The sequence below is a fragment of the Equus przewalskii genome, chromosome 11 (genome assembly GCF_037783145.1).
Source record: "Equus przewalskii isolate Varuska chromosome 11, EquPr2, whole genome shotgun sequence".
NCBI lineage: Eukaryota > Metazoa > Chordata > Mammalia > Perissodactyla > Equidae > Equus > Equus przewalskii.
The window spans coordinates 26,401,389-26,417,170 of NC_091841.1; the positions used below are offsets into that span (position 1 = coordinate 26,401,389).

At 44.8% G+C, this 15,782-nt stretch overlaps 1 protein-coding gene and 1 long non-coding RNA gene across 12 annotated transcripts in view; one reads left to right on the forward strand and one right to left on the reverse strand.

The window, feature by feature from the left end:
- Nucleotides 1–11,416, reverse strand: part of MAJIN (membrane anchored junction protein) — a 29,711-nt gene extending 18,295 nt beyond the window's left edge. For 5 of the 11 annotated variants that reach the window (XR_011524150.1, XR_011524151.1, XM_070565430.1 and 2 more), the window contains exons 1-2: nucleotides 10,710–11,416; nucleotides 2,571–2,688 (exon numbers count right to left, since the gene is read on the reverse strand). Coding sequence is in view for 7 of the 11 variants with exons in the window: in XM_070565430.1 (XP_070421531.1) it covers nucleotides 2,571–2,671 (101 nt within the window). In the remaining 4 variants the exon portion in view is untranslated. Of the gene's footprint in view, nucleotides 1–2,570; nucleotides 2,689–9,572 lie in introns of all 11 variants that reach the window. The other 6 variants (XR_011524152.1, XM_070565436.1, XM_070565434.1 and 3 more) reach the window with 5 other exon arrangements.
- LOC139074504 (uncharacterized) lies at nucleotides 11,026–12,307 on the forward strand. Its single transcript, XR_011524153.1, has 2 exons — nucleotides 11,026–11,525; nucleotides 12,023–12,307. It is a non-coding gene; the product is annotated as an uncharacterized lncRNA (long non-coding RNA).
- Nucleotides 12,308–15,782: the final 3,475 nt, after the last annotated feature.

Consider the following 15,782-nt stretch of genomic DNA (forward strand, 5'->3'; position numbering starts at 1 on the left):
ACAATTTAAAAAATTTAATGAAGTCCAACTTATCTAATTTATTTTCTTGACTGTGCATTTGGTGTCTTCTCAGAACCATTTGTTAAAGAGACTATTCTTTCCCCATTGAATGGTCTTGGCATTCTAGTTGAAAATAAATTGGCCATAGATGTAAGGGTTTATTTCTGGGCTCTCAATTCTATTCAATTGGTCTATATGTCTGTCCTGATGCCAGCACCACACTTTCTGATTACTTGTAGCTTTGTAGTAACTTTTTAAATTGGGAAGTGAGTCCTCCAACTTTGTTCTTTTTCAAGATTGTTTTGGCAATTCAGGGTCCCCTGAAATTCCATATAAATTTTAGGATAAGTTTGTCCATTTTTGTAAAAAATGCCTTCAGGATTTTGATAGGGATTGCATTAAATCTGTAGATTGCTTTGAGTACTGTTGCCATCTTAAGGATACTAAGTCTTTCAAAACGTGAACACAGGATGTCTATTTATTTAGGTCTTCTTTACTTTTTCTTTTCTTTTCTTTTTTTTTTTTTGGAGAAAGATTGGCCCTGAGCTGACATCTATTACCAATCTTCCTTTTTTTTTTTTTCTGTGAGGAAGACTGGCCCTGAGCTAACATGTATTGCCAATCTTCCCCTTTTTGCTTAGGAAGATTGTTGCTGAGCTAACATCTGTGCCAATCTTCCTCTATTTTATGTGGGATGCTGCCATAGAGTGGCTTGATGAGTGCTGCTAGGTCTGCGCTCAGGATCTGAACCCGCAAACACCAGGCCACCAAAGCAGAGCAGAGTGGAGCGAACTCAACCACTACACCCCTCTTTTTAATTTTTTTGGCTTGAGGAATATTGTCACTAACATCTGTGCTAATATTCCTGTTTTGTATGTGGGATGCCACCACAGCATGGCTTGATGAGTGGTGTGTAGGTCCATGCCTGGCATCTGAACCCATGAACCCTGGGCCACAGAAGCCGAGTGCTTGAACTTAACAACTATGCCACCAGGCTTTCAATTTCTTTCAGCAATTTTTTGCAGGTTTCAGTGTGCAAGTCTTGCGCCTCCTTGGTTAAATTTATCGCTAAGCACTCTTTTCTTTTGGATGCTATTGTAAATCGAATTTTTCTTTTCAGATTGTTTGTTGCCAATGTATACAAATACAACTGATTTTTGCATGTTGATTTTGTATCCTGCAACTTTGCTGAATTCATTGATCAGCCCTAACAGTTCTTTTGCAGATTCTTTAGGGTTTTCTACATATAAGATCATGTCATCTGCAAATAGAGATAGTTTCACTTCCTCTCCATTTGTATGCGTTTTATTTCTTTTTCTTGATTAATTGCTCTGGCTAAAACTCCAGTACTATGTTGGACAGAAGTGGTGAAAGTGGGCATCCTTGTCTCCTTCCTGATCTTAAGGGAAAAGTTTTAAGTTCTTCACCGTTAAGTATGATGTTAGCTGTGGGTTTTTCATATCTTGCCTTTATCATGTAGAAGAAGTTCTCCTCTATTCTTAATTTACTGAGTGTTTTTACCATGAAAGGGTGCTGGATTTGGTCAAATGCTTTTTCTGCATCGAGATGAACACGTGTGTTTTTTTCCCTTCATACTATTAATGTCATGTATTTTTTTTTTTTTTTTAAGATTTTATTTTTTCCTTTTTCTCCCCAACGCCCCCCGGTATATAGTTGTGTATTCTTTGTTGTGGGTTCTTCTAGTTCATGTGGGACGCTGCCTCAGCGTGGTCTGATGAGCAGTGCCATGTCCGCGCCCAGGATTCGAACCAACGAAACACTGGGCCGCCTGCAGCGGAGCGCGCGAACTTAACCACTCGGCCACGGGGCCAGCCCCTAATGTCATGTATTTTATTGATTGATTTTTATATACTGAACCATCCTTGCATTTCTGGGGTAAATCCCAGCAATGTGAACAATGCCAATCTTCTCATTATTATTATATTTTTTAAAGATTTTTTTATTTTTCCTTTTTCTCCCCAAAGACCCCCAGTACATAGTTGTGTATTCTTCGTTGTGGGTCCTTCTAGTTGTGGCATGTGGGACGCTGCCTCAGCGTGGTTTGATGAGCAGCGTCATGCCCGCGCCCAGGATTCGAACCAGCGAAACACTGGGCCGCCTGCAGCGGAGCACGTGAACTTAACCACTTGGCCAAGGGGCCAGCCCCATCATTATTTTTTTTTAAAGATATTTTAATAAAATATGTTATTTGTTAACATTTAATGATATATTATTTTTAAATCAATGTGTGTTATTTTAATTTTTCTGTTTTAATTTTTGTATGATAAATATTGACAGGTATAACATAATCAATCAAAAACTCTTTGGGATCCTCAATAATTTTAAGAGTACAAAGGGGTCCTGAGATAAAAAATTTTGAGAACCACTGCTCCAAAGGTATGCCACCACTAACTTAGAAACTTACATGAATAATAATACACAGAATATAAAATACCTGGGAAAGAGAGTCCTACAAGGTTCTACTTCAGCCATCCCTTCAGAGAAGGGATGACCTGCGGGAATGCACGAACCTGTGTTTGCAAAGGCTACACTCCTAGTTTTAAAATTACCTTATGCTGTTGCCATATCTGATTTTGAATTTATACACATTGGGTCCTGCATGAAGAAACCTCGTCTCTGGAAACGGGTAGGTGAAGGGTTTTAAACTCATTGCTTCCAAACGATAGCCTAAATAAAGTAGAAATATTACAGAATTATTAAAAAGCTAAAGATGGCTCCTTGCGTATGGGAAAAAGAGGCTGCCCCACCTGCAGCATCTCTTCAGGAGTAAAATGTTTAACACTCAGGACCACTGCCTATGTCCCAGGATCAGTTCTGATATGAATCACCCGGACTATTCTCCTACCTGCATGTGGAGAACACATGGTGTTTTGGGATGATTGCTATACTTGAAGTCAAAAGACCTGAGTTCAAGTTTACATTATGACCTTGTGCAAATCACTTTTCTTCCATGAGACTAATGATACTAACATCTGATGACTCACAGGTTTTTTTGTTGTTAGGATTAAATCTATCCCCCAAATCTCTCTTGGATCTATTCTCCTCCTTTGACCCCCCCTTTCTCTGGAACCTAGGCCAAAGTAAAGAGGGCCAAAGTCAAATAATGAAACAATCTAAAGGATGCACCAATAAGTGGCACAATTAGGAAGACCTCCGCTATTAATTTTAGGTGAAGTTAAGGACTGAGCACACCTCCCTGCCACAACCAATGCAGCAAATAAGGGTGTGCACTGTTTCCCAGTGATGCCAAGGAATGCCTTATCTTCCTAACTCTCAACCACTCTCCCTCTTGACTACATGTGAGACTGCTCTGGCCACAAGAGTGCCTACTATCCCTCTAGCACTTACTAGTTTTACTTTTCCTATTTCAGAATCTCTGCCCACTTAAGGTCCTCTCTGTGGGAAACTCAGGAAAGGGGAATGATGAAAAAAGAAGGATGGCATGTCTCTTCTCCTCCAAAAGGGAATTTGGTACACACCAGAATCAAGCACATTGTGATTTTCTCTGTCACTAGGACTTTTCCATGCCTCTTTTTATTTGTAGAAATAATAAATCCTGCGCTTTCTGTCTCTTCATATGAAAGTTTAAATAAGAAATAAAGACAGTAAGAGTTCCAGTGTTCCTGAGGATCAAAGCTACCTATATACAATGCAAGGTCTTGATTTCAGAGGCAGCTGAGATGGGATAGACAGAACAGGCACAAAGTAAGAATAACTTAGGTTTGAGTCTCAGCTCCAACGTCCCTACTTAGTTTCTCTGGGTCTTGGTTTTCTTATTTGCACAATAATTTGTACAACAACAACTTTTTGTCATGCCCTATTCTAAGAGCCTTATATATATTATCTCACTTAACCCTCACAACAAGCCTATGAGATAAGTAGTCTAAATCTGATAGATGAAGAAACTGAGGCACTGAGATAAAGTAATCTTCTCATAGGTATGAATACTGAAATTGGGATTCAAACGCAGGCAGTATAAATCCAGACTTGATGCTCTTAACCACTTAGCCACTCTGCTTCCTGCTTATTAGGAAGAAAAAAACAAGATAATGAATATAAAATCATTTCATAAGTACTAAAATATTATACACATATAAAGGACTACTTTCATTAGTCTTTCCTCCATTTGACCCTGATACCATTTCTAATCAGCAGGGAAAACTCTTGTATGGTGGAGTCAAAAATCTATGTGCCCAAAGAATGGAATTTCCCACAATTTCCCAAGTTCAGCTCTGGGGCTGCCAGGAAAGAGCTATCCCAGTGTCTGATCTCGGCTGCCTGGGATTAGAATGACAGAAGGTTGGAGCCAGAGCTGATGAGACTATTTAGACTAGAACTGCAGTCAAAAGTGAAAAGAAAGAGTCGGTGCCAACTGCAAAGTTACCAGAGGGGAAATACTGTTCATATCCTGAGAAAAGACTTGCCGATTCTCCATGCCCGAGGCATAGCAGGAACCCAGGCTAGATCTGACGTGTTTTTGGTGCTAGATGACTTCTCTAAGTAGCAGGGAGCCCACCTGGTGAGACTTAGGTTGCTGCCACAAAAATTTAGCTTTCAGTTATTCAGAGGGTTTTTCTAAAATGCAATCACTTCTCTCCACAGACTGAGGGCTGGGAGCATCAGGGCAAAGGAAATGAAAGACATTTGTTGGAAACGACGATCCAGAGAAGAAACTTCATCTGCTGCACCACAGCTGGCTGTCTGAAAGAAGTGAAAACAGTCCTCTTCTTGCTGGGGCCTGTTCTTGTTAATTGCTGGCTGCCCGTTTCAGAAACAAACATCACACACTAATTACCTCATTTGAAAATAAGGATTAGACAGCATAATCCATAACAACCACATAGTAGTGGTTCAAAGATTTCACAAGGTTATTTTCCAACACGAGTACTGCAGTCATGGTGACACTATGTCCTAGTAACTATTATTGTGTTGATGGGATCTGGCAGATGAAGGGTCAGACTTTAACCCATTTTCAGGTGATCACAAAACATGATGGCTTTAAAACAAAAGAAGAAAAATTATAGGCAACATGGAATAGTAGGAAAGACATAAGATTTGGAATTGGAGGACCAAGGAGTTGATCCTAGCTCTGCCTCTTATTAATCATTAGACCCTGACCAAGTCACTTAGTCTCTTCACTTCTCAGTTTCTACATATACAAATGGGGATCCCCCCTACCCCTGGAATTGTTGTGGGGATTAAATGAGATAATGCTGTAAATATCACTTCATAAACTCTAGAGGATTATATAAACATTAGCTGTTTTGACAGATTTGAAGAGTTTCCCTTAATGCTTCAGTAGAAAAACACATTCAGGAGAGGAAAACTGATTAGTTTTAATCTCAGTGCAAAATCCGACAAATCCCAATCAAGAATCTTTCCTTGAAAATTCCCCATAATTAGATTTAAATGACACATAGGCACTGATGTTAGAAAAAGAAAGTTTTCAAGGTTTTAGTAATTTGTTTTGCATAAAGAAACATCTGAGTCGGTGCACAGAACCTGAAGAAGCGCTGAATGCTGTATGAAGATAATGATACATATTCACTATTGAGGTGGAAGGAGATGATAACAAGGAAGTACTGTCACTAAACATCTCTGGTGATATTGATGGGAAAATCCTCTACAGTGTTAAAGAATAAAAGAGCTTTCATAAGCATTTGTTCAAAATAGACTTACTGAGCAGATCTAACATGACAGGCTCTACAACCACTAATGAGTATGGGTAACATAATAGGGAAATCCCACTGAAGCTATGAATCCAACATCCAAGTTTTAGACCTGAGATTGAAGACAGATGACCAACTCTCCTTCCACTCTCAAAAGTCCTTGGCTGGTCTCAGAGGTCTGCCTGTTTTTGCTGAAGTAGATTCACTCTCTGAGAGTCTATATTTCCAACGAGAGATTCGTGGTCGTCTATAGCTGGAAGTGCTCTTCGGTTTAGAGAGGACAAGCAGGAAGTGACTTGACCAAAGAAGGAAATGACTTCCACAAGGTCATAAAACTCAGTGTGGAACCAGGTTTAGCTCCCCCAAGACTGTTGATTCCTTTGGCCCAGACATTTTCCATTAAAATACATCATCCAGTCAGTCATTTCACTAAACTGTAACCCTGGTCACTCTCATAACTCTGGATGACTCAAGGCAAAATCAATCTGAGTACAAAGGCATCAAACCAAAAAAGTAAGATAGTTTGAGGAAAAGTTCTTAGAATCACGTCTTGGGGTGTAAAGGGTTACATTCACGTTTGTCTTCAAGCTCTATTTTCAAACGGAACTATTCTAGTTTCCTCATCTTGCAGGGTGATTAGGATGGTTATGAAATAATGCACGTACAATTGCTTATCATGGTGCTGTCCACAGAGATGACTCAATAAATAGCCTTTTTCAAAACAAAGCAACATGTTAAGATATGGGACATGAAGAGACTGATCTCAGACTACCCAGGATACTTTCACGCTTATTGATGCTATTCTCTTTCTCATTAGCTTTCTTCTTACTCTCTCTGGTAAGACACAATCTTTAAAATGTCTTTGGCATTTGTTCAGGAATAGATTTGCCCTTGGAACTGTGTCAGATTTTGTCTTGTTTGGGGCGGGGGGAGGTAGGGGAGGTAGGAAGATGCCCTGAAATGAAATCAAAAGGCCCCACGGACAACTCAATAGACAAAAAAGGTGTCTAAGTCAACCTCTTAAGTTATTCTCTGCACCTAAGTGCCTCTTCCACCCCCATCTTAACCATTCGAAAAGCTAATGGGAAAACCACCTTTGGTCAGTAGGTCGAGGAGTGTGCTTATTCTGGAAAAGCAACAGAATGGTATCTCATTGCACCACCCTGCCCACTAGCTGTGGTTTGTTACATTATCAACCTATTAGCAAACACACCACATTGAATGCACTGCAGCACTCGAAAAATCCTACCGACCCCTGGAACGCAAAAAGCATTTGGATGTAAAACTGTAGGCAATGAGGAACATTTTAGTTTTTGGTTATACCATTGGGTGAATTGCCCTGAAGCAGTACATCTAAGTGAGAAGATTAAAAATGAAAAAAAAAAGGATCAATAGTTCCAGAAAGGCAAGTGGTGGACAGAATATCCTTAGCAAGAGAAAAAGGAACGAACATCTTTTACAACTTTGAGCTATAAACTCTGAGTCCTTGATGTACACATCTCGAGGGTCTGAGTGACACAAGACAGATACAGGAAAATGTGAAAAGAAAGCTTCTAAAATACACAGCTTTGTTCTTGGCATGAAACAATGGCAGGCTCTGAAGAAATTAAATTAATAAGAAAACGAAATTACCTTTTATATAAAGGGAGCAAATTTCACACAGGAAATTTGAAATATTTTACTAACTTTAATCCGATTCTGGCGAGATATTGGGGAGACAGGAATTATATTCACTAGGTTTACCAAGATATACCTGACTTGAGGAGATCATCTAATTTGGCCAAGATCACACATCGGCGGCAAGATTAAAACTCACATGTATTGCTAAAGAAAGATGGTCCAGTTGAACGAAGAGTGTCAAGAACGTAGCTACCTTATAATCTGGCCTCAACATTAGCCTCAATTCTTTATATTTTACCACCTAAACTAGCTCTAAAATAACAGAATCAGGCATTATTGCTAAGAAACATAAAGCTTTATACTTTGAAAGATCATCAAACCATAGGGATCTGATGGTGAATAGGCCTTAGCAAAAAAAGAAAAATAATTCTCATATTTATAAAGCACTTTCAGTTTCTATAATGCTTTCCTATCCCTAACTCACAAGATCCAGAAACTTCTATGAAGTAGGGAGGGCAGATTCAGCTAACCTACACTCGATGCCAATTGCTCTCCTAATTTTTATATAATTTGATCCTCTCAATCTTGCATTCACTCAACAGTCATTCATTCAGCTCACAAATATTTGCATGCCTACTATGTCCCAGACATTAAATGCTGGAGATAAAATGAGGGAAGAATAGAACTTGGTCCCTGCCTGCAAAGAGCTTACAAATAATTTTCAATGTGATGACTGCTATGAAAAAGGATAAGGTGATATGGGAGGGGAATCCTAACCTAGAATGGAGGTCAGGGAAGTCATCTCTAAGTAAGTGACTCATATCTGAAGGATAAATGGCAAGTGGGTGTGGGGTCTGGGGTGGGTTTAGGAAACAGCAGATGCAAGAGACCTCAGGAGAGAGGATGGCACTTTCAAAACAGAGAAGTATATAACCTGGAACACAGTGGGCAAGAACAGTGCTATGAGATAAGACTACTGAGACAAGCAGTGAGTCAGTCAGCACACATTTGCAAGCCTACTATGTGTCGAGCAGTGTTCTGAGCACTGACAGAATGCATGATAAGAGAGATATGATTCCTTGTCTTTAAGGGCTTACATTTCAGGAGGCGTGGAGAGCAATAATAAATGTATAAATAAATAAATGTAATTTGAAGTATTCTAAGTACTATGAAGAAAACAAAATAGGGTTTTGTAGTAGAGAGTGACTGGGAGGCTACTTAGCTAGTGTGGCCAGCAAAGACCTTTCAGAAAAGATCACAACTGAGTCAAGGCCTTAATGGAAAGTGAAAAAACCACGTAAAGTCAAGGAGAAAAGCACTCCAAGCAGACAAAACCAGCAAGCATCGATGCCCTGTGATGGACAGAAAGGTCAGTGTGACTGGGACGTAGAGAATGAAGACAGAGCAGAGGGAGATGAAGTCAGAGAGACAGGCAGCAGCCAGATCAGGTAAGGCCTGTAGGTCATTGTGGAGAGTTCAGATTTTATGCTAACGGTTGTATAAAGAGGAGTGAAATGATTTGACTCATGCTTCAGAAATATCACTCCAGGGGCCAGCCTCGTGGCTGAGTGGTTAAGTGAGCACGCTCTGCTTTGGCAGCCCAGGGTTTCACAGGTTCGAATCCTGGGCGTGGACACCGCACTGCTCATCAGGCCATGCCGAGGCAGCATCCCATATACCACAACTAGAAGGACCCACAACTAAAATATATACAACTATGTACTGGGGGGCTTGGGGGAGAAAAACGAAAAATAAAATCTTCAAAGAATAAAAGAAATATCATTCCAGCTGCGGAGAGGAAGATGAACACTAAGAGGACAAGAGTAGAAGCAGGGAGATCAGTTAGGAATCTTTTGCAGTAGTCCGGGAGAAAGAGGCCGCTGATTTGGACTTTGGGATTTCAGTAATTAGTGAATAGATTATCTTTTTTTTTGGTGAGGAAGATTGGCCCTGAGCTAACATCTGTCATCAATCTTCCTCTTTCTTTTTCTCCCCAAAGCCCCAGCACATAGTTGTATATCCTAGTTGTACATCCTTCTAGTGCTATGCAGTACGCCACCTCAGCGTCGCTTGATGAGCGGTGTGTAGGTCTGCGCCCAGGATCCGAACCCCGGGCCACCACAGTGGAGCGAGGGAACTTAACCACTATGCCACCAGGCCAGCCCCAATTTGAGGTGTATTTTAGACTGCCAGACTGGATGTGGGAATCGAGGATGGCTCTCCGATTTTGGCCTTTGCTATTAGGTGGATAATGGGACATACCCTTTACCGAGATGGGGAAGGATTCCAGGGAAAGAGGTTTGTGGAGAAAAGCCAGTGGTTCTATTCTGGTTAAGTCTGAGAGGCCTGTTCGACACCCCAGCGGGTATGCAGAGGGGTCGGTGTCCTAGTGTGCAAGGGACGGAAATCCGGATGGAACATAAACTGGAGTCACCAGCATTCAGATAGTATCTGCTGCTCCTGGAACAGATGAGACGATCCAGGGAGAAAGTACAGGCGGAGAAGGGGAGAGGACCTCCCTCACAGGCCAGGTGACGGACCGTGGAGTCCACCCTACGAGCAACAGGCAGGCCGCGAAGGGCATCAGAGAGAAGGGGTGCGACCCCACGGCTGGGAGCTAAAGGAAAACCCTTTCGGTCGTCACGTGGGAAATGAGCCGGAAGAAGAGCAGACAGAAGAGGACCAGCGAGGAGACTCCTGCGGTTCCAGGCAGAAGCAGACAGAGGCAGGGCGTACAGTGGTCCAAGCGGAGACGAAGAGAAGCGGACTGGCTCGGGAGATGGCCAGCCACGATTTGGTGACTCGATGGGGTGCGGGAGGGGGACACCCAGGATGACGCCTAGCTGCTTGAACAACGAACTGTAGCGATAAAAGCGCCGCTTAAGCCGCTTTCCCGGAAGCGAGGACGGAAGCACGTGCTGCGTTGAGCGCAGACGGCACCGAGGGCCGCGACTCCCCCGCTCACTTCCGGGTTCCACGAGGCACGCGAGAGCCGGAAACGCACTGACGTCACCAAAGCGTGTGCGACGGCACGCGTCCACGGAAGGGGTCGGCCCGTGGCGCTGCTGTGCCGGGCCGGGGCGAGGGGGGCGGGGTGACAGAAGGGCAGGAACGCCTTCGTCCCTGGGAGACGTTCTTGTAAAGAGGCCGCGGGCGGGGCGGGGCCCCCCCGTAGCCCGACTTCCGCCCGAGGCAGCACGGCCCCTGCGGCGGGAGACGCGCTTCTCGGCCCTGCGCCGGCCAAGGCCCACGGACGCCTGTGACCCGCGCCAACAGCCCCACGGGGCCGCGTGCCCTGGGGGCAGCCGCGGAGGTCGCGGCCGGGCCAGAACGCTCTCTCAGAAAATAAAGGCAACGAGGAGCCAACCTCCCGGGGCACCAGCTGCTGCGGGCCGTTACCTCAGACCCAGGGACTCCCGGGCTCGGCCAGGCTGTCTCACACACTGACTGAGGGGTCTTCGCGCCTCCTAAAGGGGCTGCGGCCGGAGGCCCGACTGAGAACCGCTCTCTGAGGAGGGCGGGCGCAGGCCTCGCACGAAGCCGTGCTGGAGGAGTCGCCTCGCTGCTCGCCGGCTCCTCGGCTCATGCAGCGTGCCCGCCAAGCCTTTTGCGCACGCGCTGCTGCGCTCATCGCCCGCCGGGCCTTCTGCGCACGCGCAGCTGCTGCGTTCAGTTGTCCCCCGCCCCATCCTGGTGGGCGCATGCTCCGAGGCTTGGCCCCGGTGTGCGCGTGCGCGCCGCTGCGACGCCGCCCGTGGGGTGCGCGAGGCCGAGGCCGAGGTCGGGAGCGGCGCGCGGCCCCATTTTCCGCATCACCGACTCCCGGCGCATCTCAGTCGTTCCAGAACCTGGCCCCCGAAGGTTCATTTCGCGCATGCTACGTGCCAGCTGTGGTCGGGTCGGGAGCTGTCGACTGCGGAGTCCCTCCTGTGTGCCGAGCGTCGTGCAGACGCTTTCCGCACACGCTCTCCTTTAATCCTCACCCCGGTGCCGTAACGCCGTGATGACTATCCCAGTTTAACGGAGGCCCGGGAATGGGAGCGACTCGTGCATAAGCCAGGACTCGAACAGGGGTCTGTGGGATTCCAAAGCCTAGCACTTTCTGTTCCACTTCCCGCTGATCCAATTCTCAGGGCCTTGTGAGTTACTAAGCGATCTGGCCCCTCCTCTGCTGGGTGGGCTGCGTTCCCGACGATGGACCTGCCCACTTCAGAGGTAGCCAGTGGCCGCAGCTGTTATCCCTATGGTCCTATTGTATTGTCCTGCCTCCGTCTTTGAAGCTCGTGTTGTTCCATGAAATGCCTCCCCCACCCCTAAACTCACCCCCCCCTTTTTATTTTATTTTTTTATTGAGTTAATGATAGGTTACAATCTTGTGAAATTTCAGTCGTACATTAATGTTTGTCAGTCATGTTGTAGGTGCACCCCTTCACCCTTTGTGCCCACCCCCCACCCCACCTTTCCCCTGGTATCCACTAAACTGTTCTTAGGCCATAATTTTAAATTCCTCATATGAGTGGAGTCATACACAGATTATCCTTCTCTCGCTGGCTTATTTCACTTAACATAATTCCCTCAAGGTCCATCCATCTTATTGCAAATGGAATGATTTTGTTTTGTTTTACAGCTGAGTAGTATTCCATTGTATATATGTACCACATCCTTTTTTTTTTTAACTTAAGATTTTATTTTTTTCCTTTTTCTCCCCAAAGCCCCCAGGTACATAGTTGTATATTCTTCGTTGTGGGTCCTTCTAGTTGCGGCATGTGGGACGCTGCCTCAGCGTGGTTTGATGAGCAGTGCCATGTCCGCGCCCAGGATTTGAACCAATGAAACACTGGGCCGCCTGCAGCGGAGCGCGTGAACTTAACCACTCGGCCACGGGGCCAGCCCCTGTACCACATCTTCTTTATCCATTCGTCTGTTGCTGGGCACTTAGGTTGCTTCCACGTCTTGGCTATTGTAAATAGTGCTGCAATAAACATTGGGGTGCATAGGACTTTTGGGATTGCTGACTTCAAGCTCTTTGGATAAATACCCAGTAGTGGGATGGCTGGATCGTATGGTAGTTCTATTTTTAATTTTTTGAGGAATCTCCATACTGTTTTCCATAGTGGCTGCACCAGTTTGCATTCCCACCAGCAGTGTATGAGGGTTCCTTTTTCTCCGCAACCTCTCCAACATTTGTTACTATTAGTTTTGGATATTTTTGTCATTCTAACGGGTGTAAGGTGATATCTTAGTGTAGTTTTGGTTTGCATTTCCCTGATGATCAGCGATGATGAGCATCTTTTCATGTGCCTATTGGCCATCAGTATATCTTCTTTGGAGAAATGTCTGTTCATGTCTCCAGCCCATTTTTTGATTGGGTTGTTTGATGTTTTGTTGTTGAGTTGCGAGAGTTCTTTATATATTCTGGATATTAAGCCTTTGTCAGATATATGACTTGCAAATATTTTTTCCCAGTTAGTGGGTTGTTTTTTTGTTTCAATCCTGTTTTCATTTGCCTTGAAGAAGCTCTTTAGTCTGATGAAGTCCCATTTATTTATTCTTTCTATTGTTTCCCTTCTCTGAGAAGGCATGGTGTCCGAAAAGATCCTTTTAATACTGATGTCAAAGAGTGTACTGCCTACGTTTTCTTCCAGAAGCCTTATGGTTTCAGGTCTCACCTTTAGGTCTTTGATCCATTTTGAGTTTATTTTGGTGAATGGTGAAAAAGAATGGTCAATTTTCATTCTTTTACATGTGGCTTTCCAGTTTTCCCAGCACCATTTGTTGAAAAGACTTTCTTTTCTCCATTGTATGCCCTCAGCTCCTTTGTGAAAGATAAGCTGTCCATAGATGTGTGGTTTTATTTCTGTCACCCCCCCCACCTTTTTTTTAAAGATTGGCACCTGAGCTAACAACTGTTGCCAGTCTTCTTTTTTTTCTCCCCAAATCCCTACACACACGCCCCCCCCCCCCCCGTACATAGTTGTATATTTTAGTTGTGGGTCCTTCCAGTTGTGGCATGTGGGACGTCACCTCAACGAGGCCTACTGAGCCGTGCCATGTCTGCATGCAGGATCTGAACCCTGGCCCCCAAAACTCACCCCATTCTAAAACCCTATTCCGCATGCCCAGATACTACACTCCTTGAAGGCTGAGTCTTATATGTCTTTTCATACTCAGGGCAACAGGGCGCCTGCTACTGGGTAGTATGTGCAACGGCCTGGGAAAGCAAGGCAGGAAAAGGAAGAAGTGAGGGAGGGGGGAGGAGAGGGGAGGAGCTCAGGAGGGCGCCTGTCCCATCTCAAGACGGCATCTGCTATCCAGTCTCTCACTGAAGGGAGGCCTGTGGGAAGTGTGGCCTGGTGATGCCAGATCTGATTTCCATGGGAAATCTCTCAACTTAAAAATGTTGGCAACTAACTGAAAAACGAATACACTGTATGGACTGAAGCTAACACGTTTGTGGACAGGCACAACTCTTGAGCCATACATTTGTCACTCTAACCTTGCTTGGCATAGAGTAAAAGTTGACCAAATTGATAAGACTTGAGTTCCAGCGCAGGGCTGCCTTTTGGCTGCTGTTGGGTCCCTATCCCTTGTGCTCGCCATGTCTGGGAACCAAGAGAAAGATCTTTCTTCTTTGGGTGGGGTGGGGATGGGTTCCACGCAGAGTAAAGGAATCAGGTTTCTCATAAAGCTGGAGAAAACTGTTCTGTACCTGTGCTGTTTACTTGTAATCTACCTACATCGATATGATTTGCACCTAAGATTGTGGTGACGAAAGTCATGAGTCTTAAATGGCCACCTGGATAACGTGCATGATGATCTCTTGTGGAGGAGGGCCCCTGGCCAGGTATGAAGGACAGAGGAAATAACCACTATTTGGACACAAATAGACTTCAATTTCAACCATCCTGGAGCAAAATAGGCAGAAACCCAGGGGACTCCAACCAGAGGGCTTTCTTACACCCCAAATGGCTGAACATCCCACTTCCTGTCATCTGCAACTACGGGATGTCAAGTGAGATAAAAGGAACACACCAACACTTTGAGTGAGTGAGATTGAACCGAAGTGGCTCCTGGCAGACACGAACACACACACCGCTGTTGAGGGGTGGGAGCAGCACCTGGTAAGGCCCCCTGGGCATTTCCTTCCCGCCGTGGAGGGCGCCAGCCCCATATTGGGCACCATCCTTTGTGAAGATGACAGGGCTGCTTCCTCTGGGCCTCTGGCTAAGGGGCCATAATGGAAATGCAGCAGAGGGAGGAATTCTCACCTGCGACAGCAGGAGACCCTTAGGCCAGAAGAGCCGGAAGAGGGGCAGAGCCAACCCCTGAGCAGGAATGTTAAGTGCCAAAATTCCAGGAGAGGAGTTAGAGTAAGTGATATTATTGGAGAAAGGGGCTGAGGTGAGTATTTAAGTGAAGGAGGTGGATTCAGGAGTTTGGAGGCAGTAAGATAAAGGGATAACAAATACTGATTAACTATTATTTACAAGCATTGTGCTAGGTCCTTGGGGATACCTTGGTGAACACGGCAAAGTCAACTGCCTCATCATGGAGATGACATTGAAATCAAACTGGTTGGAGGATTGTTTGGGGGTGTGTTCAATCCTGTGACATCATCCTGGAGATTGCTTTTGTGAGCCACCCTGGAGGGTTGTACGGGCCTACTGGCCCTGCCTGAAGAGCTAGAGGTGGGACAGACACTGGCCACTACAGATGTGACAGTGAGGGGAAGCCACATATGGGCCCGTTGACTGCCTTGTCCCTTGGGATTCTTTGTTTCTTTAAACTGGTATTAAAAATTGTTTTTGATTTACATATAGTACCATAATTCACCAGTTTGGGTGTGTACGTCTATGATTTTTCACATATGCGTAGATTCAAGGATAGATCAGGATAGAGAATAGTTCCATCACTCAAAGAAATTCCCTCATGTTGCCCCTTTGTAGTCAAACCCCTAGCAACCTGTTCTCCGTTCCTAAAGCTTTGCCTTTTCCAGAATGTCATATAAATGGAGTCATACAGTATATAACTTTTGGAATTGGAGTCTTTTTTTTTTAGATTTTTATTTTTTCCTTTTTCTCCCCAAAGCCCCCTGGTACGTAGTTGTATATTTTTTAGTTGTGGGTCCTTCTAGTTGTGGCACGTGGGACGTCGCCTCAGAGTGGCTTGCTGAGCGGTGCCATGTCCGCGCCCAGGATCCGAACCGGCGAAAACCTGGGCCGCCAAAGCGGAGTGCATGAACTTAACCACTCCGCCCGGGGCCGGCCCCTGGGGTCTTTCTCTTAGCATAATGCATTTAGATTTATCCATGTTGTCGCATGTATCAATAGTTTATTCCTTTTTATAACTGAGTGGTATTCTATTGTATGGATATACCACCATTCATTTGTCATTCACCTATTGAGGGATGTTCGGATCGTTTCCAATTTTTGGCCATTTTGAGTAGAGCTTCTATAAGCAATCACATATAGG